Source organism: Numenius arquata, chromosome 1, assembly GCF_964106895.1.
Source record: "Numenius arquata chromosome 1, bNumArq3.hap1.1, whole genome shotgun sequence".
In the NCBI taxonomy this organism is placed as follows: domain Eukaryota; kingdom Metazoa; phylum Chordata; class Aves; order Charadriiformes; family Scolopacidae; genus Numenius; species Numenius arquata.
Window position 1 is genome coordinate 42983515 of NC_133576.1, and position 26039 is coordinate 43009553.

Here is a 26039-nt window from a genome sequence, read left to right on the forward strand (position 1 = left end):
CTGGAGCGTGGTACACAGGAAAAGCCAGCAGAGCCCACCCCCAAACCAGTCAGCTAACAGCATGACCATGCCATCAGTGTTTAACGGTAGAAGAGCACCATAAACACAGTTTTGTCTTTGCAACTGGAAACCATTTTGGCTGCACATGTCAAAGAAATTTCTGAGCTTGTCCTTTGAATCTTCTTTTAAGGGGATTGCTCAACTGTTTGAAGAATTAAAGTTGTACCTTACATCTTCTGATGTGGCCAAAACTGTTTGTGAAAATCCTGGGATGTTTTCTGTATACGTGAAAATGCTATTTTGAGAATGAAGAGTATTGGCATAAAGGTGTCTTGCAGTAAAAAACTACTGACATTCTGACAACATAAGAAATTACCTGCATAAGTAATACAATGTCTGTACAAATCATATAGTAAGTACCATAGAAGAAAAAGAGGAATAAATAGCAAGCTTTTGCTAAAAGTATAGGAAATATTTGATTTTTTTATAAATTAGTCAGCAAGTTTTTGTCAGGAGTAACATACTGTGTTATAAGTATTGCCTTTTTAATTATTTTTTTTTTTTAACAAATGTGTATGTGCAACCAGATCTAGTTGAAGATGTCCCTGTTCATTGCAGGGAGGGTTGAACTAGATGACCTTTGAAGGTCCTCTCCAACCCAAACTGTTCTATGATTCTATGAGATATATATTGATTCAGCAGATATTTTCAAGCACTCTGGGGAATGTTGAGATGTAATTGACATCCTTCATTGTAAATCTGTAAAAGATATTTTTTTTTTTAAATAGACACTTCTTCAGACAGAATATATTTAGGTTTGGACCCAAGAGTATCCTGCTGCTTGAAAACATCAGTTATAAAAGTTGTCTGAAAGTCATTAAGACACCATAGATGCTTTTTTCAAACAAGGTCATTGGTTAGCAAACATCAGAAAGTTTCTGCACACTATATAGCACATCAAAAATAACTAGGTTGCAAAGTCAACCATCTGAAGTTGGAAATGCCAGAATTAGATACCCCTGCAGTACTAATGGTACTTGCTCTTCCATGATGAAATGTGTTATGACACAGGTTTTGACTTCATAATCCTGTATCACCCCCTTCCCTAGCCCTGTGCTATTTCTATGAATGGGAAATTACTCCTTATTTTCTTTTATACTATCTGTATTTTGTTTAGAATTGTTTATTTATAACTGTTCAGAGGCTGAACTGAACATAAAATTATTCCCTGGCTTCCTGGGGATTTCATGATTCTAATTTCATTTCATGAATGCTGTCACCAATGTCCAAGCAGTGCACAAACATTTCTGAGTTTCTCTGCGTGAGGTCATGCTGAGATGAAGCAGCAATTACTGCACCCTTTAGCACAGGAGACTAAAGCATAGGGAGACGGAGGGTAAACTTTCACCTGATTTTTGGAACCCCACATTATGACCATAATGTAAAATATTCATTGCATTATTTATATGCAAAGCTGTGGTGAAACTTGGTAGGTAGCTGGAGAGTAATGTGTCAAACCTAAAGCCAGAAATTTCCCTATGGCCCCCAGCAAGTTGTGCAACTGAAGAAGTGGGGAAAAGGGATTTATTTTTCAAATGTGGAAACATTTGTCGCCTTCTCAAGGGCCAGGAGAGAAAAACTTCAGTGTTTTGCTATTAACAACAAAGAAGAAAGTGGGTCCTTACAGCTGAGGCATTCCAGGTGCTATTCTGCTCCAACAGAAAATTTTGTTTTGAAATAACAGAATAATTTAGCCCAGAGGAGACCTCAGGGATTATCCTTCCCTTGTTCAGAGCAGGGATAGCATAGCTCAGGTGACTCAGGGCTTGTCTGCTTGAGTTTGGAGTATTTTACAATTATTTTCCATCCTTCAAGTATGGAAACTTCTCTGGGCAACCTGCTGCCAAGCTCAGTTGAGCAGAATCAAGGCCTGTGTGAAAACCAATGAAGGCTGAAGTCTTGTGTCTACAGAATGACCTTGAAGAGAGCATCTGATCCCTGCAGCTTTCCCTTCCTCGTAGGTACAACAGGGCACGGATAAAGCATTCAGGCTTCTGAGTTACTCAGTTACACTCCTGATATGTGCTGTAGAAGTGCCAATGAAAGACTATACCAGCAGCTTTCCCCAGCCGTGAGATACAGAGCACCCGAGTCTTTAGTACAAGAAATGTTCCTTTACCCTATTCAGAGGGGAGAGGCCGATCTTCTCAGCTCGGATAAGACTAAAGAGAAAGCTTAGAGACATCTGACCTTAATATTCTGCCATCTTTGAGGCAAAGTCGTGTCACTGTCAGAGCCACAATAACATTTGACACTGCCACTGTTACTAAATGCTGAAGTTTTCAATTTTGATTAAAATTGCAAAAGGTGGAAACTGTGCTGTCAAGCATCATCTTGACACAGACATCAACTGTGCATGATTTTGTCTACATGGCAAGACCTGTGGGTTTTTTTGTTGTTTTTTTTTCTCTTTTTTTTCATGGTTGGACTCGATGAGCTCAAAGGTCCCTTCCAACGAAGAAGATTCTGTGATTCTGTGATTCAGTGAATTTAAAGTTGTGGTGAATTTTGCCAAGGACTTAGCTCTTGGTCTCTGTCATTTTTTTTCTCTGAGCGGGCCACTTTTACTTACTTTCTTTGTTACACACTTACCTGCCTGCTTTTCTCATCCTAAACCCCTTAGGGACTTCAGTGACTGTAAAAATAGGAAAGAGTTTGCCTTGTCAGACCTGAGCATGTATTTTACCAGGACTATGCAGACTTTGGAGATGAGTTTCTGTTATCAAACCATGTAAGAAACAAGTCAATATATTGCCAGGTAAATGGGCAAGATTTGCTCCTTTCTTATGTGTTCTTTATTGAGCTCTATAGACTGCTTCAGCGCTCAAGTGCTGGAAATTGCTTCATTCGCATACAGGTAACGTGATATTTTCCTTCAGGAGCTGTGGGGGTTTTTTTTAGTGTGTTTGTAAGTTGCCCCAGGGACTGTGATATACCCTGGTTTCCATGGATCTTGAGCTGTCTGATAAGTTCAAACATGTCAGCACCAGCTGATTGCTCTGCTGGTTCAGCTGCCTGGTCAGTTGAGCAATCGCTAATTTGCATGGCAAAATTTCAAGCTTCTTTCGGGCGCAGCGCACACAGCTGAAGAAGTGCTGCACGGGGTCCCTCACTGAAGCACTAGGCATGTATATTTTACCCTGGGTTCATTATTGGCTATTTGATCAACCTGCTGAGACCCAGCCCTTGTCCAGCCTTGTCCTGGCTGCTTCGTTTTTCAGACAACGCAGCACGGGCAAAAGATGTCAACGTGATAATCATTGGGTGTGGCAAAAAATGCTTTCTGTTCTTCAGATAATGTGAGTGTTGGAAAAGCTTTCATTTCCCTCCCAGGGCAGACAAGGGGAATGTGTAGCCTCAGAATGGAAATTCTGAAGGTTGCCTTTATTTTATAAGGGAAAAAAAAAAAATCCCAATTTTTCCTTTCTGTTTTCAGCCTGCTGTGACTGTAGATGGCGGCTTGTGTTGCTTCCAGGCAACTGACGTAAGCTGCCAAGGTCACCCAAAGGGAGTGGATCTTCCCTCATGTTGGGAAGAGTCTCCTGAAGCTCCTCGTAGAGGCTGAATTCCCACAAGTCTCTGCTAGACCAGAGGCTACCAGCAAGCAGATGCCATGGGATGCCCAGGCCTGATTTAGTAGATGGTTTGTCGGCCTCAGATTCAGGTAACTCTAATTTATCTAGACCAACTGATTGAACTGGCAGGGGCAGGAGATCAGGCTGTTTTTATGCTGGATGTTACTGAAAATGACAGACTGTCATGAAAATTTTGGGTTGACTGAGTCGTCTTTTCCAGTGAGAACCTTAATCATAAGGCTATGCTCAAATAAGTCTATTGAGAATAATCAAAATTAGTAGCAGTAGTCTTTTGAACAAACATATTCTTCATGACATTGTCAGCTTTGGCATAAAGCTTTCTGCATGTTCCTGAAGAGGCAAACACTGACCATCTCCATAGCTGTTCTGGGTGCCACCTATGGAAATGGATAGGGTTTTGCTGTGCTGTGTTAGGAGGAGGTGGGACAGCTCTGAATACAGCTCCCAGGGACCTCCTGTGCATGAGTGTCTCAAAAGTGTTTCACAAATGTAAAGGGGGATCACGGGCTTGCTGTACTTTCAAGATTGATGCTGAGCACTTTCTAGCACTCTGACTTCCTCCAATTCTTTTTCTTTTCTTCTAGTCCTAGTCAGTGTAAATGATATCCTTCACCTTGACCTGAGCCCCTAAAAGTCTCTGGCTTGTATTCTTGTACTGAGTGCAGTAGGAAGCTCAACTTCTTTTTGTGAGGAAATAATAAAATATAAGGTTATAAAAATAACCAGGAGACATTATCTCCTAGATGGGACAATATTTGCTAAAGGATGGGCCATAAATAGTTAAGATCTGCCTATGCACCCACATGCACAGCTAAGACAAACGCTGGAGAGTGATGTGACTGGAAGTGGCCGATTGCTGGGGTTTCATGGTGCTACAGCATCTTTCCCTGCTCCCTTCCACCAAGTGCAATGCAGTGGCAGGGAAAGGGTGGTGACGAGAGCTTTTACGTTGATCTTGATATTCTCTGTGCAGATGACGAAGAGAGTGTGTGTGTGTGTGGGTATGCACGTGCATGTCTGCACACTGTAGTCACGGATAATCTGCTCAAGGCACAGGTGACAGCTGGCTCTGTAACACCAGATTGACCAGAAATAACCTGCAATCCCACCTATTCCCAGTGCACCAACTCCCTCTGTTTGGTCTGGCAAACCATGTTCAGCTACGCAGTACTCCTGCCCCTGGCCGGTGAAGAGCAGCCTTAAATCCCAGACATGTTGCAAGCCATCCATGGGAGCAAACACAATTAGGTGGTCATATCTGCTCTTTTTTTAAGGTGCTAAATCCCAAGTCTTCCCCAAATGAAGTCTGCCCTGAAACTAGCTTCACCCTCTCTCTAGAACTTCGTCTTGGCTCTCTTTGAAATGACGGGAAAAGTGCAGAGTTATTTTTAACAGCACCTCATCAATTCTGTGTTGCCTATTGCTTTGGTTCATGGCTCCTCCACTTGAAGTGATCCTGCTTATAAATACTGTAAAGGGTTCACCTTCAAGGATGACGATTTAATTAGAAGTGCAAAGAGCTACGGCCCAACATGTCAGAGACTAATGAACGAGCTTTTGTGGTTGGTGGAGAGCAGCTTGCCAAGGTATCCATTCGTTTCTGTACGTGTAAGATGAAATGCAACTGAAGCTGTTGCCATTTTAAAAGGAAAATCTTATTAGAGTCCAGGCAAGGATAGCAGAATAAAATAAATGGCTTTTGGTGCTTAATCTGTTTGTATGTAGGTTCAGGTGTGATTATGTAGTCTGCTATCAACTTTAATTAAGCTTTCCCTTTACTCCTGACCTTGGGTCTTAAATATAATTTGTTCTATAGGAAAGACAGGTGGTACAAGCTCAGTGTTTTAAAGTTCAAATTGATTTAGATTACATTTAATTTAAATTTCCTTATGGAAGCATATAATTTTACTATTACTAATGTTGGAGCAATTACACAGAGGTGAAGAAGCTGGTACAGAGCTGAGCCTTACAGCCCTCCAATGCTTTTCTTCACAAACAAAAGTATCCCCAACTTGTGCTTTTGGGATGATGTTATTTAAATCCAACGGAGTCCCAATGAGCTTCCACTGTCCTGAGAGTCTCTGGCTGCCCAGGCAGACAGGAGGTGACATTCAGGCATCAGGGACCAGCACACTGGTGTGCAAAGGCATGGATGGGCTCCAGCAGACCTGCCCCCACCTGGGAGAAGAGTTGAGGTCCTTAATGCTACAAGCCTGTTTATCTTCTCCAGTATAACAGGAGCTCTTTTCTTGGCACAGGAGCAATGCGAGCCCCCTGGGAATGCTTGGACCTGCAGGCCTTGGGAAGGCAAACATGCCAGGTGCCACAGGCACGGCTGTTTGATTTCAAGCCTCTGGACTGAGCCTTATCCATTGGAGACGAGATCTGTGTCCTTGAGGCTCTGAGATGTTTGGGAATGGCATGCACTATGACCCGCCTTGGACACAGGGGAGCCCCTAGTCCCACTTTTCTGGCTTTACAGAAACAAGGTGGTGGCCACCCCAGGAAGGGGCACATCCCACAGGAGTACAAGAGCTCAGCATGTGGCAGCAGCCGTGGTTGGGCCAGTGTGGGAACTGCAGCATGGTAGGGGCTGGCAGATGCTGGAGATGCTGCCAGCAGAGATGAAGGGAAGGAGATGTACCCTAGAATCCAGAAGCAGCAACATTGAGTTTCTGCAGGCTCACAAGCCTCTGCAAATCAATGGCAGGACAGGAGAGGAGGAAAGGATGAGGCTTCCAAGGGGATGAGACAAGAGAGGATTTTCAAGCTCTCCATGAACATGGCATGTTTTCATTAGGGAAAAGCTGCAGGATCATCCATAGCCAGCCTCTAGCTGGTGGAAGATCTATCGGAATACATGTTTCAATGTGTGCTTGGTATTTCCAAGCTGCCGGCTGCAATGTTCCCTTCTTTCCCCATGCTACCTAAGGCCTCCATTGTACTAAAAATAGTACCGAAACCACTCCTTTCTCTATTACACTGCTGAATCAAGTTGATTTTGTCATCCCACCAGGACTGAAACTCTTAAAGAAAGCATATTGGAAAAAAATTAGGTACAAAGATGTAGTTTAAACTAACTGGAGCAATATTCCAAAATCGCATTACTTTTTGTTAGTTTTGGTGACAAGTTTCCTTAGTCACTGCATTTCTCGGGGTTTTCACCTTGTTTTCCCATTATGTTGTGGATTTCTCTATCATCTCTTGATTATGTGATGTCCTTTTATGAAGCATCTCTTACCTGTTTCCAATTAAATGAAGGAGTCCAAAGATTTGAACTGGACAGGGGGGCTATTTATGCTTTCTGACAGACTTGGAGAATGAAAACTTGGCAGTTTCAATGTAAAACTAGTAACTTCCACAGTTAATCTCAAAGCAGAATTTTTTTTTTTTGTTTCAGTAATCTGAGTAATTGGCTTTTGCATTACTTTTCCATGGGCAAGGAAGAGATCAGTTTCTTTCACACTTGGTCACAAAGATTTTGAAATCTTATGTATGTATGTATTTCCCATTTAAAAAAAAAAGTCACCGGTTAGAAATTCTGTGTTTGTTCCTTGTCCAGCAGCATCAGAACAAACATCTGCAACAACCTTCCTCCTGACAAGCACATCGCAGAGAGGCAGATCTTCATTTTAAGCTCAAACAATTGCTCCAACAGGCAGGAAAGCTGTCCCCTCTCAAAATGCCTGTGTCCAGCCAGCTTTGTGCTCAGGGTCATCTCTCAGGCTTGTCCCCTCTCCTGCTATCAGGCCTGAAAAGTACTGAAAACCTTCAGCGGGTGCCTGTGAGGGGAAAATCATTCACTTTGGAGGGCAGAGGTACTTAAAGCAGAGCCAGGAGGAGGTTGCTGCAGGGTGGGAAGCAGGCGTACCAAATGCTCCTGTGCTGAAGACCTGCTGGAAAGTTTATAGGGCCCTTGTCAACCCTGAGAACAGCTACAGATCCCTTTTGTGTCAATTCTAGCACTTTCCTGCCCTGATATCCTGATGCAAAGGAGTAACATTCGTTGTGAAAAAAGGAGGAATGAATAGTTCAGAAAGTATAAAAAAAGCCCAGGGAAGTGCACTGTATGACCCCCCAGAAGTGTTAGCTGCATGTGCTGGGCTGGTGCACTTCCTACAGAGGCATTTTCTTTCTGGGGAGGTGGTGAGGTTCCCCTTGGGAGGCTCAGGCAAGCCCAGAGAAAATTAATGGTGAAAGGCACTCTCTTTTCCCTGCTGGAATACCTCATAGTCGACCGTGAGAGTCCATTAAGCAGCTGCTGTGACCTAAAATAAACTAACACTAAAACTATGAACTGGCTGTCCAAACTGTATGCTTATTTCTCTTTTTACTTTTCCTTTCTTTTTAAAGAGAGCTCCCTTCTCTGGCAGAGTTTTTCAGCCTACTCAGGAAAATGGTGTGCTGGAGGAATTCGCCTTTCCAGCTGCATCCCTTTACCCCACCTCTTTGCACTTCATGTCTTCAGAAAAAAAAAGACACCTCTCCCCCCCCCCAAAAAAACCAAACCAAGCCCAACAAACCAAAAAACCCCTCTTCATACATACCCGGTTGTGCAGGCAAAGGATGTTGGGTGTGAAAGTCTGAAGATATTTACCCCAAATTACTTAATGCAAGGAATCGGGTAGAGACCTATTGCCACATACTCACCTGCAACCCAGGGGCGGGTTTCATCCCCCCAGCTGCCTGGGAAAGTGGAAAACCTGGTTGTAGAAAGCTCCCCTGGACTCTCCATTTGTCCCATACAGTAGCTCAGGGTTGCTTTTGTTTCAACTATGTTATTTGGTGTAATAATACCTCACCTTGCTTACAAATCCTAACTCCTCCTAGCTACAGTAACTCTGCTATGGAGCTCACCTGGTTTAATAAAATTATTGATCAAAAGACAAATGTTTAAATGGTCAAAATTTCTTTGGTTCTCAATAGGAAAGGCAAGCTCCAACTTTAAAAAAAAGGGAGAGGGAAAAACTGCACTGAGTTTAATGTAATTGTGTTAATCAGACAATTTAAGTGAAACAGTAATGAAATAAAGAAGGATAAAAGGGTTCTTATAAAAGGCAGGAGTGAGGGAGTTGCTAACTCATTTGAGACAAAAATGGAGAGTTAATTACTATCTGTGAATCATTAAAGGGTTAGCTGAGGTTGGGGCATGGGGAAAAGTATAATGTGAAAAAGAACGAGTCTCTCTAAGGAGGTATGATTTGCAGTAGACAGAAGACAGGGAAGAATTTTAGCTCTTAAATTCATCTTTTGAAGTAAAGTCTCTTGTCACCCTCAGGACTAAGATGGAGTTGCAGTGTTTTGCAAGATGTGCTTCCATTGATACCTTGATGTTCCAGTACTTTAGGGCTTGTCTTTTGAGCTCTTATGCTGATGCCAAGTGGGTTTTTTTCACTTACATGAATATTTTCCAAGATGGTATTTGGTGCAATGGGGGAAATATATCACGTGCCAGCATGCAGACATACAGGATCCATGGATTTTGATGGTTCTCTTACAGGGAGGTGTTTAAAAAGGTGCTGGTAGAGACACATCTGCACATTTTCTCTCATCTTGGTCCTGCGAACCGATGCATTCTGCAGGGACTTGACTGCTCCCCGCTATATCGATCTGAGAAAAGAGATTACTTCTACCTCCAAACCTTGACTACATGAGAATAGGACAAGGACTTCCTTAAAGCTTCTGTTACACGTTTAACTAGCTCTACCACTGCAGTGCTGTTTGGAAAATTAAAACCCAATAAAACCCCCAAGCCAAGGGAACCATACATGTTTACAGTTACACGTACTGAAGAGCTGGCTAGATCCAGGGCACGGAGCCAGGCACCCTGCAGGTCTGAGCCTCCATGTGTTAAGCAGCAGCCCGGTTCCATTCTGATTTTAACCAGCAGGAGACTTGCCATGCATTTCTTTGAATATGGGGCCCCCAAAGGCGTCTTCACTTCATAAGGATGATGGATATTACCAGGCATATTGAATACAGATAAGGAGGAAGTCTCATTAAGTCAAGGACGGTTGGCACTTTCCAGGTTGTCAGCCAAATGTAGATTTAGGGAGATATTGGAACATTTCCAATATCTGCAGTCACTGGGAGTTTAAAATATGAATACTTCCTCCCTCCATCGCACGCTCATTCTTGTCTGTCAGTGAAGGCGAGTTTTGCAGGGAGCGCTGCCACAGGACCCACCATCCCTGTGCTTGAGGGCAGCCAAGGGCCACGGGAACAAACAGATCAAGCCTTGGTTTTGCCCGGAAGCTTTTCACTTTTTTTCAGAGGACAGGAAGGAAGCTTGAATGGAAGATGAAAGTGGCCTGAGACTCGAAAGTCCTGAACACTACAGAGAAAATAAATTTTTATTTGTAAATGCAGTACTAATACCCTATCCAGCTCAAGCTGAGCACACCAGAAAGACTCTTGGGCAAATCAAAAAGAAATGAATTGCCCAAAAATGAAATCTTCAATAGAAGTTTAGTTTTCTTTGGAGTTTTTCAATGAGAAATAGTAAAAGAAATTTCTTTTTGCATGTTTAATTAGGTTCTTACTAACAAAATGTTTCTCTATGGAAAAAAAACAACAAACCCAACACAACAAACCAAAGCAAATTAATAACTTAATCTTTTTTTCAACACATAATTTTTGGTTTTGTTTTTCTTTTTTTCATTCTGTTAGAAAATATTTCATGAGTAATTATTTTTTTTTAATTTTTTTTTTATGAAGGCAAATGGTTGGGTGTTATTTTTTTGGTTTGTTTTGGACTTTTTTCCATGGTGTCTTTTTTTTTTTTTTAAATGTTCTTTATCACCATATTGGTCAAATAGGCAGACTAGATGGGAAGTGATTCCTTATCTGAGTGACATCTCAGCAGTCCTCTGTAGATCTGTAAGAAGTACATACCTCAGGGATGTCTTCATTTGGCTTCTTCTGTAGGACTTCCCAGAGCTTTAGCACCTGTGCTTGACAGAGCTAAGGATGCAAGTGCAACTTGGTTCATTTCCAGACACTTAAGCACTTTGCTAGCTTAGTGCCCTTATAACAGTATAATTACATTAATAATAGCAATGAAACAATTATATATAACTGCATTTTTCTATTTTAAAGCAACTTGAATTGAGCACAGTGCAGAAACGTTTGCATTAGCAGTGCCCACACTGTCACCCACCAGGGAAATTGCAGGAGGTTCTCAGCCTGCTCAAGTTTAGCAAGTTTTATTTCTTTCAGACCCCAGTTAAAGCTTCCAGCCAGCACCGAACTATGTGTTTGTGGTAGCACTAATCTGGGATGCTCTGCACCATTATTCTCTTGGTCAGGGCACAAAAAGGTAGCCAAAACACACACAAGGAGGCACTTAGCAAGGTGGCTCCCTGTGTTAAAACCCACTGACTGTAGTATTCAACCATTTATGCTTTGTATAAAACAAGCAATATTACTTCTCATGTAATCAAAAGATGCAACAGAGTAATATGAGCTGACAGCTCCCCCGTAAAAAGATTTTTTCCTCTAAAGAAAGCCACATTGATCTTAAACCTGGAACAACTTTTTCCTCTCCTTTCTCCTATTATGGGAAAAGCTGATGTTTTTTTTTCCCCAGTCCTTACTTAAGCGACTAATTTCTGTGAGTGCTGCTCCCAAATGGACTAAAGATCCATTCCTAGGGAGTAAGTAAAGTAACATCAACACATTTCTTCTGATCCAAAATATATTGAAGGCAAACGAAAGCCTCCCGGTGGCAGATGACGTGAATGCAGAGTCCCAGGTGAGTTGGATTCAGAGCACTTGTGCCTTTCTGGCTCTCTGCCCCATGGTAGCAAAAAAGCTGTGGATAAGTGAACTCCTACTTTTTTTCCAAAGGTATGACCCCTGCTTTCCTTTTCTGCCCAAGGCAGAAGAAGACACTGTTCAGAGTACCGTACAGACATGGCTGTTACACTTAGGGAAAACTAAGTACAGCAGAAGGCAATGGAAGCAGACATCACAAATAAAGGCAGAAGACCCTTTTATTTCGCATAGACAAAATGCAAAGAGTGTCTCATTAAATTAATATTAAAAAAAACCCAAATCAATCCCCTCCACTGACATCACTCATCCTAATTAACAACAAAAAAAGAACAATCAAGGACCCATTTTCTAATTTAAAAAAAAAGTGCAAACATGACAAAAGACTTTTTGTTTTTCCAAATCAATGTTCTTGTTGAACTCACAAATAGGGTGAATTTTTTTTTTTTGCGATTTTTTTTTCCCTTTTAAATCTTGTCTGATGGAACTTCCAGTTAAAATGTTTTAGTTAAGTCTCCATGCACTTCGTAGAAAATCAGTAAAAACACAAACGCTTGTGAAGATCAGAAAACTGGACTCTTTTACCCAAAAATTCAGATGTCCAGTCAGATGAAGCTCACACTCAGACAGAAAAAAAGCAAGAGAGTCTTTGCACTGTCTGTCGTTCATATTATTTTTTTTTGTCAAATATTTTGGCAATCTTCTTCTTTAATTATAAATATTGGAATTCAATAAAAAAAAGGTAGCTTTCATTGGATTTTTTTTTTCAGTGTAAATATTTACAGCCACTGTCCAGCCATGCTCTTTTTGTTATACCAGGGTGTAAGATTTTGCGTAGGGATTGTTTCCTTTCAAGTGGCCCCGGGAGTCCAGCAGGGATTCTTGGGAGCTGCTCATTTTTGCTGCCTGTCCTAGCTCAGCTCCTTCTCGCTGAGGTAACGTTGCCACAGCACCAGGTTGCCATGACTGTACTTCTCTTGTGGAGGATGTCTCCATGGGTATCGGCTCCAGGACGGTGGGGCGCTTCAAGGTTCGGCTTTTCTGCGGCTCCAAGCAGGCTTGCCCCAAACCCAGGTCTCTGCTCGTGCCCTGCGCGCTACGGTTCAATAAAAAGTCCATCCTAAGGTAGGGTGGCAGATGCATGAGATCACCTGGGGAGGCAAAAGCGAAAAACAAGCCTTTACTTAAGGTCATGCGCTGTGTTATGCTCACCTACTGGCTGGGGGAGTCAAGCTGATGGATTTGGCCACCAAAGCAGAATATCTATGATCAATCCAGTTGCAGCATTCATAACTGACATATTGTTTGTCAGCCATTTACTATGCTATGGTCTTACAGCATCAAGGGTCAACAAACTCCTTTTGGGCAGATCTGGAACAATTCACTATCAATATTTGTTTTCATAATAGAATGACTATAATGAGAAGTGCAATGTGTTTTACATGCACTCACAGCATTAAGAAGATAAACTGAAAAGACTACAAGTTTTTCTCAAAATCTTAAAAGAAAAGGTCTTGGTTTTCATTTGTCAAAACTTGAAAAATATGGAGGCTGGGTAGATCTCCATTTGTTATTTTCCATTTTGAATGAAAACTTTCACAATTACAATTAATGACCCCCAAACTAGAGTAGAATGATTGAATCATTTAAAATGGATGCATGAGTGTTAGGGCTGTAGTTTTAAAGAGATTTCTGAATAAAGCAGAAAAGTATTCTTGTTCTAGTATAAGAACATTCACCTGCCATCCCTCATCACTGTGCTTAAACCACTGATGACCTTCTACCACTGTGGCCATCAATATGCTGCTGGTTTGTGGCAACAAAATGCACGGGGGCTGGCACCCTAGCTCTTGCATCAACCTTCCTTTCTGTTCCGTATTGTCGAGGAAATCTCTTATTCATTATTTTCCCTGATTCCTGGGTATTTCTATGTGAACCTGGCAACGGCAGCCTGCTCAGTCCGGAGGATTTGCCTTTGCAAATCCTGAGTTCAAACAGGTGTGTTGGTCCTGCTGTCTGGAATGAGGCAGGGGTGAGTGGCAGATCCTTCCACATATCTGTACGTGTATTAGACTTGCTACAGAAATCAGATTGGCTTATTTATTCTAGCCCTGCCCGTTAGGTATTCATCAAGTTGCTTCAAGGAAATGAGAGGCAATCAGGCACATAATAACATTCCCTTCTAAAAATATTTGATGGTGCAACCTCAGGTATATATGAAAAAAACCACTGTTACAGGTACATTCAAGAAGAGTATTACAGACCTCTGCAGCTATATAGCTTCCTTTTTATAGCTGATATCAAAACCATAGTCTCATCTACAGGTGGGAGGCATCCTGAATGTTTAAAGTTGAAGACTCTTGGCACTACTACACCTGCTTCTACATGAGCTATTTATAGCAGTAGAAATTAAGGCTGACCTGTGCCAGTGGCATAAACAATAGACTACAAAAGCACTTCTTTGTAATAAAACAATGTATAACCATTTTGCTTTTCCTAACCAAGCTAAAAGCTTCCCAGACATCTAAAACAAAATAGGTCCTCTTCTTTCTCATGTAAGTCAAGACACTGCAAATCTTACCTAAAAGACTAACATCATCTGCTCTACCCGTAATCTTGGGTCACAGACAGAGAATTGCTGAGAAGTTACATTTGGACAGAGTGACTGTTTATTCCTATAGAAATCCCCCAGGCACTGTCTGACACCATATGTTTTGTTCTAGTTACATCTCCAACAGAGATGCACGGTACACGGTGTTTAGCCCCCATAGAGTAAGATGTGCATATCTTAAGAATAGGCTGACATATGCACCACAGCAACATTTATGTAAGGTTGGAGAGAGGGGAAGGTTTGTGCTTATAATCATACTGATTGCCCCTTGAAAAATGAATTGTGGTAACATTAATTGGTTTTACTCATTTACCTTATTTTTCTACAGTACCTTTCACGCCAAACATGTTCAGCGTATGAGACCTATTTCAGCTGAGACAGCAATGAACCTGCCGCTGGGATAAAGTACATCAGGATACGGGCACATGAACCAGCAAGAACAGGCAGGGGCCGACTCACTCCACCTAACTACAGGCATCAGCCGGAGCTGCCTGTGGCCATGACCCCACGGCCCAACAGCTTCGCTGCCCCCTTGGCACCCAGACCTCGATCCTTTGGCCGCCACACTGCACCCCAGTCATTTTGCTTCTGGGTTTTCTTTTGGACTGAGTCCTTCCAAAACCCATTTGTGGGGGCAGTATGCTCCAAAGACCATTTCCTGCAGGCTGCAGGGAGGAGAAAACCTGGATGGGGAATGCTTGTATCACTTACTCCCTATGGCTGTATCTTTTGCAGCATCACAGGATCCTGAATAAGAAGCCCTATTGCTCCCCACTCCTCCCCAGTGGGGAGTGAGACGAACACCTCCAGAGGGCGGGAGTGGGTGGTGCTGCCCTCGTGCACCCATCTCTGCTAATGAAAACCCGCTAATGAAGGTGGTGAGGGCCTTTGTTTGGCTGCCTCGGGCATGGGTTATCTCTGTGCTGGGCCCCAGTGAAGGTGGGCAGAAAAGCACACCTCTGAGTTGGCAATAGTTTCAGTAGGCTGCAAAACTTTGTGACTAATTAAAATACCAAAGTAGTACCTTCACTTCTTGTCAGGGATGTTTAGAGGCTGCCAGAGTCAGAAAGTAGAGTTTCTCTCATGCTCCCATGCAACATAGCGGTCTCTCGGCCCTGGCAGAAGAGGACCAATTTTCTGCACTGAACCCCCAACCTTATTTCCCGCAACAACAGGCCTTTTCCCAAAGAAATGTGTCACCCTGCCACTGGCCATGACGGGCTGCTGCCAGGCAGCACAACCCCCACTGCTTTATCAAGACCTGCCAGGTCATTTCCCTCTTGCTGCTTCATTTTCTGTTTTACAGTTAGCTTTCCGGGAAGGAGCTGGTGTGGAGCGGGAGCCGGAGCACGGCTCACTGGCAGTCCCCCACAGTTTCCTCAGAGAGATTCTTCTGTATCTCAACATATTGCTACTTCTTGAGAACGATGGATATGCACGGACTATAAAAAAGATGAGTCTTGAACCTTACGGAGATGAAGGTTGGTTTTCAAGCTGCTGTCTAGACATTTCTCATGTGTATTTAACAGCTTCAGGCTATGTAAAAAAGACCTTTTTTTCCTCCCTAAATCTACATAAGCAAGCATAGTCAATAATCTGTGTAAACAACATGCAGTCATTTTACTGTAATTTTCTAAATGTCTGGGGGCCAAGTTCCAACAGGATTGCAGTAATGAGAAACCAGAGAGTGTAACTTGTTCTCCAAAGCTGGATACACAACGCACAATCTCTGACACAGCTTACACAGAGAACTTGTTATTTGATATGATGTACACATTTTCCTGTCATAAAAAGGGTGACTGCTCCTTCTTATCTGCAAGAAGCATCTTTCCCTGCAACTGCTTATAAAACAAAGCAGATGATTAAAATCACAGGAAAAGAAAAATTTTGGGAACATAACTTTTTTTTTTTTTTCATTGCTGGGATTGAAAAGGTCTCACAGAATGAAAAAAGTCTTCAATTTATAAGAACTAATGTGTTTCTGACTTAAAAACACAGTCTTTGAAACATAACTACTTTGGTTCACTTTTGCCATTCCTATATCAATTCTGAAGGTATCTTTGAGAAGTTTAAAAGCCTCTCACCATATCCATAGAGTTACTCGGAAAGACTCTGGTTCTCATCCTTCTGGACACAAGAGCGTAGACATTTTTTGCTTTCTTGTTACTCAGCTGAATGATAACTTTTCCAGGCAAAGCATTACAAAGTTTCAGGACGGTTCATTGCCTTTGATGCTCTAATTACCTCTTTTCAGCTGTGTGTGTGCCTTATTAGTAATGAAAGCAAACCTTTCAAGTGCATGAGTACTGCAAATGAGCATGTTTAATAATTCATGCATTTTGGCTTAATTAGTACAAAAGGCACTCTAAAACTATAGTTTTCTGATGCATTTTTAAAAAATGGAAATTTCCTGTATTTCGAAACACTGAGTTTGTCCACAAATAATAAACATCCAGTAAAATCTGAATGCGGCAATTTAAAGCAGAGCTACCTCAGTCTTTTTTTTTTTTTGAGTGGCCAACCCTCTAATGAATTATTTAGTATAATACCTTTAGAGAAAATGTTAGCTTCAATAAATATTTGTAAACAAATGCTAAAAGTCACTTACTATGATATTTACCATAAGCAACACATTCTGCCAAGAAGTGAGTATTATTTTCTGAGTTAATACGGCACTGGGCAAAAATTATTTACCCTTATTTCAGTGCAACTACACAGCTATAAAATGTTTTGCAAAAACAGTAGATGTTCTTATCCATCTTCTGGAGGTCAACTCCAGGTATGGAAAGGATTGGGATGAATTTGACAGACTACATGGAAGGAAAAATGTCACTGCTCAACTTTTCGGGAATTTTATTCAGGATACATATCTTGCTTGCAGAATTAACCCAAGATGAGATTCACTCCTTTCTCCCTGAAGATTTATCTTATGCCTCTTTCAAATACCAGAGAGCTTGCATGTATTTTAGCTTTCATCTGCTCCAGAAAAATCTAAGGATTTGTGCTGTATTCAATATAAAGATCATCACAAACTGCAAAAAAAGATGCTCTTACCAAGTTGTCACATGACAGCTATATGCATTTTCTCATGAATCATAACTTCAAGGAAAGCAAAAGCAATTTGTCTTCACAATGCTCCAACACAGATACTCTTAGTGATGATGACTGCCTGACGATTTTCAAGTTTTGGTTGCTATGTGAAGGAAATTCCATGCTATTTGAAAGATTATTTTAGAAAAGTTTATAAAGTAGGACTGGTGACTATGACAGGACATTTTATTTAACAGAGATAAGAATAAGACTGGGTGAGTAGTGCATTCACACAGCTTACTTAATAGGTGAGCGCGTAAAAAAGATCTCTCTGGCATGATCTCATGAGATCAGAGATCAAGCCAGAAATGAATCCATGCAGTTCTGTTAGCACAGGTAAGGTGCCTTGCTGACGTAGTTATGTTGATTTGGGACCACTGTATACAACTCTTCATGACCTTATGCAGTGCTGGGGGGTGAGCAAGTGCTGGCAAAGATGGAATGCCACTAGGTTGGGCATCTCCTGGCTTGTCCTGAGTTTGGAAGGGGAAGCACTGATGGGATATTGTGTTTTCCTTTGAAAGGAAGCAAGGGAGACAGAGGTGCTGACAGAGAGCTTTAAGTGCAGTTTTATGCTGATTAAAAAGTTTAGTGGGGTTTTCCAGCTCACTAGCACAGTAAATAAATCAGTGAAGCCTGTGCTGACACTCATAGGCTGTTTTTCAGGAAAAAGACTACCTATAGGAAAAGCTTATATTAGAAAGGAGGAAAGGGTGGAGGATCTCCAAGGCCAAGGTGAGAGGTTCGATGACAAAAAGACCACAAGCGATGTTCAGAGGTCTTTGTCACTTCAAGAATGACACACCATTCAAAAGCTAGCAGGCAAAGCTTTCTTAGACAGCAGCAGCTTGATCTGAAGCCAGCCAGAGAGCAGCAATAACATTTCTTACAACTGCTGCTATCAGTGTTTGAAACCAGATGGTGCCCCCTCACTGTCCATCATTCCTGCCCCAAAGCGGGGAGGTGGGTGGGTGCGGGGAGCAGCTGCTCCCAGCACCTAGCTGAGCTTCGTGGTGCCTCCCTTCAGCCAGCACCCAGCTGAAGGGTCAGGTGGATACTTGTTGGAAACTTAGAGAACAATGAAATTAAGACAACCAAAGCAGTAGGCAGGCTTTAACTTATGCCTGTGTTTGGTTTTGGGTTTTTTTTCCGGGGATCTGTTCAGCGGGGAACTGTCTTCCAAATGCTCTTTGTTTAATAATTGTTATTTTCTTGTAAATGTTGCAGAAAAATGCCACAACTGAACAATAAAAACTTTCTGAAGGATGCTTTGAATAACAGGGCTCCACTCTCTAGAGCCAGTATTGATCAGTAGAGGAAATGGAGGTGAAATTTCCCCATGCAGATTACTGACTGCTTGAATGAACTGGAACCTCAGCTTGCTCTCGGTCAACAGCAGCACACCATTAGCAAGTTCAGGAGCTCACAGACTCCTCCTGAACCCATTTTTTCAATAAAAAAATTGGATTTAATAATTCTGCAGCCCTCTAAGGTGATCAAGAATAAAAGGCAAAAGGTCCAAGCACTCCCTTAGATTACAGGCTTAGCAAGCAGCCAAGCGGCAGCAGGGGAGAGGAAGGCGGGAGGCAGCAGGGCACAGCTTTCTCGTTAGTGAAGAAGCTGCTGTGAGAGTAGGCAGGCAGGCATTCCTGCCTTCTTCAGAGTAGCTTCAACATCTGCTCAGCTGCCCAAGAAAAATGATCGATGTGCTCGATGTTTGGGGAACACTTTTAAACTGACTTAATGCATAATGTTGAACAAGGCCAAGGTGGTGTGAATCATGGTTTACAAGGTTCACAAGGTGGTGTGAATCATGAGTTTAAATAGGGCAGCTGTTTCTGTGCAGTTGTATTGTGGAAACTCCATTTTAGGTAGGTACAAGATGTTTGAAAGCTAAATTCAATTCAATGATGAGAAAAGTAATTTTTACAACTGTCATCTATGAATCAGTGATACTGGTGTTAGGAAGATTGATTTTATTTATTTTATTAAAGGAGAAAAATAACTGGTACTAGTTCCTCAAGGACTGTACTCGGAGTTTGTAGCAACACAATTTTCTTTTCCTATTGCTATCTAATTTGTTTGTTATTTTGATTTGAAAATTAACATTGACTTTAGAAAAATACGGTATCCCAAACTGTACTCGCATGTAATACTATTGGAGGTTTTTTGCTATCTTGTAGATTAAAAATTGCATGTTAAGGGATTACCCCTAAGAGTGCCCATTTCCTATCTTTTTATTCCCAAAAAAATCTATTTTATTAAAAGTGAGGTTTTAAAAAATTTAAATTTAATTTATTTTTTCTAAACCTGATTATTTTCTTCATGGTCTTTTTTCATCAGCTGCAACTATTAAAATAATTTACCCATGTCTTCTGTAGGTTTGGAGGCATCAGTTTCAACCCTTGTTAGTGAGGAGTTTTGTGCCTAAAGGATTACATTTATCAGTAAACTTTCAGCTACTTTCATGTTCTTACAGTCATAACTGCAATGCTAAATTTCTAAAACTTCCAGGAAATGTTCCAAATCAAGCCAAATATGCTGTGTCCACTTTAATTAAAATAATAGATTTTCAGAGCAGTTCTGTTAAGAGTCCATATTTTAGACCTCACTTCTACAAAATATAGATTTGGCCTGCTCATGCCATTTTAATTTTGAAAATGTCAAAGCATTTCACTGGATAGTGTTGAGACATAGTGTGTGATTTTTGTGGGGCCTTTTAGTCAGCCCAAGGTAACCAGAAGCACTTGTTTCCATATAGAGAAGAACTGACCTACCCTTGCTTTAAGGTCCTTGAGGTCATTTTGCAGCTGTTACTACTTTAATTGACTTCACACACAGCAGGCTCTGCTAAGTTTCCCTGTGCCACAGGACCTGAATGTTAATTTGAGGTCTATAGGCACCTGAAAATGTAAGCCAAATCTGACCTGCAAGAAAGGCCATGCTTGTGCTATTTTTTGAAAGCAAAGTGGCAACTGATATCACGACAGAAACAAACATTTGTTTTAACAGTGCATTCTTAATCTGACTGTAGTAATAGCCTTTACCATCCATATAAGAGCTTCTTTATATGCTGGCCTTTAAAGCACAGCTATCTGTACATGTGGATGTATTTCAGTATTGTTCACTTTTCGTGCCAGCATCCTTAATTTAAATGTGAGAGCCGAACCTCTGGTCCCAGTGGATTAATTAACAAAAATGCAATGATGCACTTTGTCAGCATCACTCAGGTGATTCAAACTGATGGACCTGTGGAGGCCGAGTTACAGTAACTCGTCCATGAATATATCTTCAGCAGAGCAGCAAGGCAGCGCCGATACTGGCTTCCTTGTTGTAGCCTGACGCCTTGGCACGGTCAGGTTTAGCTGTGAATTCATGGCGATGGTGCAGAGCCTGTTGAGGTCAAGAGAGTGGCTCTCACTGATTTCAGTGAACCATAAGTATGGTTTGAACTCCTCACATCTCCAGCCTCTGTGCTGAGTCTGGGCTCCCAAGATATCCCAGGAATAAACCCGTGAAGGATGCCAGTTTCCATGGATTCACGATCGATTTAACCCTCAACTGAAGTGATGTATAATTGAACAGTTTCCGTTCACTGCACCAAGGATCAGCAAACGAGTCTTAAAACTCCAGCGCTGCTAACTAGAGACACCTGAGAGAGGGCTTCAGCATAGCTTTCCTAGCTCAAACAGTGGGCAGGAAAGCCCTGTCTCAGAGCATCCTTAAAAATGCATGAAGCAGCTTGCGTGACAAGGTGAAGACAGAAAGCAAGAGCTCCCATACTTTACATTTCTATCACCATTTCATTATTTATTGACAATTTTTCTGACTTCAGTTTTGGAGTGCATATTGATTTAACATGGTGAGGTCCCTTTTACAAGTTTTTATAACTTAGGCATTGCATTAAATCGAAACAGGAAGGCCTCAGTTCTGCAGGTACACCGGCCCTGTGAGGCTGAACATCCACATGGCATCTCCATAGGGTCTAAAACTGTCTGGCTTCTGGAGTTAATCGGTTTTTCCTTCCTTACACTGCCAGCTCAGCGGCAGAGAGGCCCTTAAAAACATGTCAGTTCTCCTTAAAGTTACTTCTGAAAGGTACAAAGCATCTGACAGGTCTTTTAAAAGTGCAGCACTGTATGAAAGGCCAAAGTTCTGCTTGAGAAATACAAACCAAAAATGTGCTTCAATTCATGTTTCATTGACTTTCCAGAAGTAGGCAACAATTTGATAATCAAGTCTCCTGGCATTCAGTTAGACACGATGTGTTACATTGACAGAGTACAGATGTATGATGTCAGTTAAACTATAGCAGTTTATAAACTTTTACTTTAAGACACATTGATTAAGGACTTTTTCTTGGAATTAGAAGGCTTAAATCTAAATAATAAAATGAATGATCTTTAAAAAAAAAAATCCACCTTAGTCGGAATCCACATTTTCCACAACTTAAATCTAATCTCCAGTAAGTATAAATCAATTTATAGTCTTGCTGAAATCAATATAGCTACTCAGATTTATACCAGTAGCAAATCTGGCTGCTGAACTACAGTTTTACTGGTGTTTCTTGAAAGATAACTCCAATGATTGTAGTCAACAGCAACTGTTGGTTTTATTTTGTTGTGTGAAACGTAGCTGGTATTTTTAATGCTTTTATAAAAATGCCAGTGTTAGCAGACCAGACTGCTGCATGCAACATATAACTAAGTGTTGTAGATCTTCAAGTTATATATCGGGCTGCAGTTTTCATGGAGAAAGTAAAATGAAACTTGCCAATTTAAAGTACAGCCTTGCAGGGGTGATAGGGAATTCTGATGTCTCCATCTAGCAATGGCATATTTTTTTAAGGTGTTCTAGCTGTGTCCTGCCTCTGTGATCACAAACTTAAACAGCACAAAGATGTGATTTTATGTCATCTGCTGAAACACCCAAAAGCCCAAAAGAGGTAATGGCACAAGTGACAAAGGGCAGAGCTGTGGTGATTGCCCCTATGGCAAAGGGGACCTGACGGGCCCCTGAAATGCCCCCAGACCCACCACTATAGCTTTCCTTTCTGATCTCATAACATTTTAGCTTCTGATCTGAACCTGTTTTTATTGTACATTTTTATTGTACTGGAAAGGTTAAAAAAACTTTCAGTGTGAAACTTCCTCTCTGTAAATCCACCAGAAAAATAATGCAAGCCAATGATTTCAAGTATGCAGTCACATCAAGGTAAATGCAGGATTAATGGTTTTCATCCCTGCAGAATGTTCAGCTTTTCACAGCAGAAGGAGAAAAAGCTCCTGATACTCTACAGAAATAAAACCCGAGACAGGATAAAGACAATTTCCTCTCATCACCAATCTGCCATTTCTATGATAAGAAGCAAATGGCACAGTCAGTCTACTTGGGACATGTTCCTAGTTTTCCAACAGAGCAACAGAAAATAAAAAGAATGTGTTCCAGGCACAGGAGAATTTAATATGGAAACATCAGAGATGCTCATCTAGGGGAGTAATTTCAGAATATGTCACATATGTTTTAAGTAAGTATACACACAAGCAAGTTAACATACAAGTTAAGAGTATTTTCTACAGCTAAAAACATAGGCAATAAGTTATTTTCCCCACTTACAACTGTCCTGCCTATCTTCCTGTTTTCCCACCTGCCTACTTTGATTTGTCTCCTTATGTATTTTTCTCAGAACTGGACCTTGGTCACCAGTTGTGAAGTCAGGATGATGATTTCTTCGTTCTATATATACACTATGTAAGTTGTGTGCATATACATATGTATTTATATCTATATATCATATTGTATTTGAAACCAGACAGTATAAGTGTGGAACTAAAAAAGAAAACAATCCATATGTTATCCTTTTTTTACTTTGCTGCAGGATTTCTGAACAAAAAAGGTCTAACGTAGATCCCCTCATATCCTCAAGAAATTCAGTTTTGGATCTGAAAACTGTGGAACTGTACAATTCTATTTTCAGTCAATGCAGAATAATATAATAGGCATGGGAAAAGGAGGCAAAAGGTGAGCTGGAGGCCCTTAGTCAAGAGTCCCAGCCATTACTGAATCCCCAGTGGCCAAATCCGTATCAGATTCAGTTATTGCTGCAGCTTAGAGAGCACTGTCAGCAACTTTTCAATAGAAAGCAAGTCTCTAAATAGACCCCATCACTATGTCGCACTTGTCTGCATCGGGTAGAAAAGGGAAATAGCTCCTTCACCCTTGATCAGTGGAAAAGGGTTCACGTCTTTTTATCTCAGGTTACAGGGCTGACATTGGAAATACACCGTGCTTTCTATTACCGTGTGCTTGGTATTTTCCTTATTGTGCTAAGCAGCTTATTTTTAGCTGTAGTGACTGAATACTGGAAAAGAAGATTTGTTTCTTGACTTGGGTGTTTAAAACAACATTTACGCACTGCAGGTGATGTCCAGCCTCTATTTTAAGAGACCCTTGCAAACAACTATCTACTTAAGTATTTGCATTCTGTAGCTTAAGGCTTGTCTACCAGCTAAGACTTTACCGTTCAAGTCTGCACGATTAGTCAAAGCAGCAAGAAATTTGTAAATTGGGTCAAGAATGCTAATTAAGGCATCTTAAATACTAAAAGAACTTGATCATTCAGCAATGCTGGAGAGGTTAGACCAGTGTTCACATATTTTCCAGTAAATTTGCAGGAGACTTAGGGCTAGACTCAGCCTGCTTGACTTAGTTGTCCAACTGTAAAACACCCAGACCAAAGAAGCGTCCCAATTTGCTTGCTGAGAGATTGGCTGAGCTGTCCTCTGGCTGCTGCAAGAGCCGGCCAGATCTCCTCCTCTGGGATGGAGCAGGAGGGCTGGCAGACAGAGGATGGGGCTCTGGCCTCACACATCAACCAACAGCGCAAGGACAGCAGGAGGAAAATCCTTCCAGTGGAGCCAGGGCTTAGCAAACTGATGCTCCTGCTTTGTGCAGGGGTAAGGACCCAGGAAAGCACTCGGATCCCCTATGGAGGAATGGGGTGTTCCTGCCATCTTCATGGCTGTGAAATCAGTCTCTGAAAGATCTCTTTTTTTTCTGAGTCTGCCTGGCTGCAACTGCCTTTTTTCCCCACCCACATGCAGGTTTCTTTCCAAACTGGTTCCTTTCATCAGCCGAAAGTTTGTAGAGGAGATTCAGAGATATAAAAAACTGTGATGGATTTCAAAATGCCCTAGTCTGATATACCCAGTGAATGACATCTCTTCTCTGCAAGTCTATCTGAGATGCTGTTAGCCCTTCAGGGCTTATATATTAATGTGATCTCCTAAAAGGCAAGGAATTGGGATTCTCAAAATGAGATTGCACTTGTTTTGTGACATCAGGTAGACAAGTTTCTGCCTGATCCAAGTCAAGCTAACCCTTGAGGACAATGTCATGTATTTGAAGAGGTTCTTTTTAGTGCCAATTGGCATCAGAGAAAAATATAATCCAGGGGTCTGAGTTTTTCAGTACCCCTGTGAAAGGGGGGGTTTCTGCAAATTGTAAGAGACCTGCTAAAAACTTTCTACGTATTTCCCGTACGAGCACTGGTCAGATATTATTTCTTCCAAGCATGAATTCTACCGCCAAAGGATGCAAGTAAGTGGTCTTTCCACAAAAAAAGACATAAATAGCACTTGGGAAGCACAGAAATATCAAAGTATTTCCCAGTTAATAGCTGTTCTGTTCTCAAGCACAATAATTTAGGAGTACAGAGAGGAAAAAACCCAAGAGGCTTCTTGGCTGAGGCTATTATCGAGATTTAAAATTATAATAATGGGAATCTATTTTTAATAAACTGCTGCTGCAATGTTTATTGCAGTTAAGAATAATTGTTATGATAACTCAATTTGTGGTTAATATTTTTTAAAACAGAAAAGAGAAACATTATTATAAAACTTTTTCAACCTCTACAATTATCTTCCACTTTTTTACATTGCAGACTCTTTAATGGCACAGTGGGAGGTAGGAAGAGAGTATATTTCTTTCCAGCTTTTGTCCACTTAGTTTGTGAATGGAAGATTTGAATGACAACTTTAGAGGATGAAGGACTGACTCATTTGTCAGCCTCCCAGGTAAACTTTGGGTAACAATTGTTGAAATTTCTGAATATAAATAGGAAAAAATGCCCCACTTTTGATCTGGAAGGACCTTGTATACCATTGAGATGATTTCCCAGTATGTCTATTCCTTGAGGACCTGAACTTGCTAACCAAACTTCTAGTTAGTGGCAACTGTGAGGAGGAGGACAATAATCATAATCATAACGCCAAACTTCTGAGAGTTTTGATGCTGAGAAAGACACAATGCTAGCAATGCACTGACATCATTTTTATACTATGAAGGACACCAACACTGCACAGAGGCTAGGAATTGAAGACCCACTTTTCTAAAGGATGTGATTTGTCCCATGTGTTTAAAATACTGCTGTGCTATCTCTACCGCCACAATTTTCTCCTTTAATGTGCCTCCTGGGACACATGACTATTCTGATAGCTTACTAAGAAATGTCACCATCTGCAATGGGTCAGCTTCAAGGCCTGGGCAGATTAGGTCTGCCAGCTCTGTGAAGTCCACAAAAACCCATGTGCAGGTCTGCATCCACTCTTTCACTTTTTGGAAGCTATGCAGAAGCTGCTGTTAAGCAGCAATTTCAGTTTGCTTCATGGCTTATAATGTGTTATTATAAAAGGAAAAATAATGATGTTATTGCGGATACTGAAGTAAAACCTACAAATAATCTCATCTTTTTCCAAAAATCTGTCTGTGGAGTCACAAGGATCAGAACGCAAAGATCCGTAAGACATGTTATCAAAACACTGAATGTCAGAATTAATTAAAAAAAATCTACTTTCCTGTTCCATTTCCTGCAGCTATGACTTTTGAAAAGTTCAAGAAAAATGCAGCTC

The 26039-nt window shown here is 41.2% G+C and overlaps 1 protein-coding gene across 2 annotated transcripts in view; it reads right to left on the reverse strand.

The window, feature by feature from the left end:
• Positions 1-12196: 12196 nt before the first annotated feature.
• Positions 12197-26039, reverse strand: part of DSCAM (DS cell adhesion molecule) — a 405642-nt gene continuing 391799 nt past the window's right edge. The window contains exons 32-33 of one of the 2 annotated variants that reach the window (XM_074157857.1): positions 21046-21053; positions 12240-12518 (exon numbers count right to left, since the gene is read on the reverse strand). In XM_074157857.1, coding sequence (XP_074013958.1) covers positions 12240-12518; positions 21046-21053 — 287 coding nt within the window. Of the gene's footprint in view, positions 12581-21045; positions 21054-26039 lie in introns of both variants that reach the window. The other variant, XM_074157779.1, reaches the window with a different exon arrangement.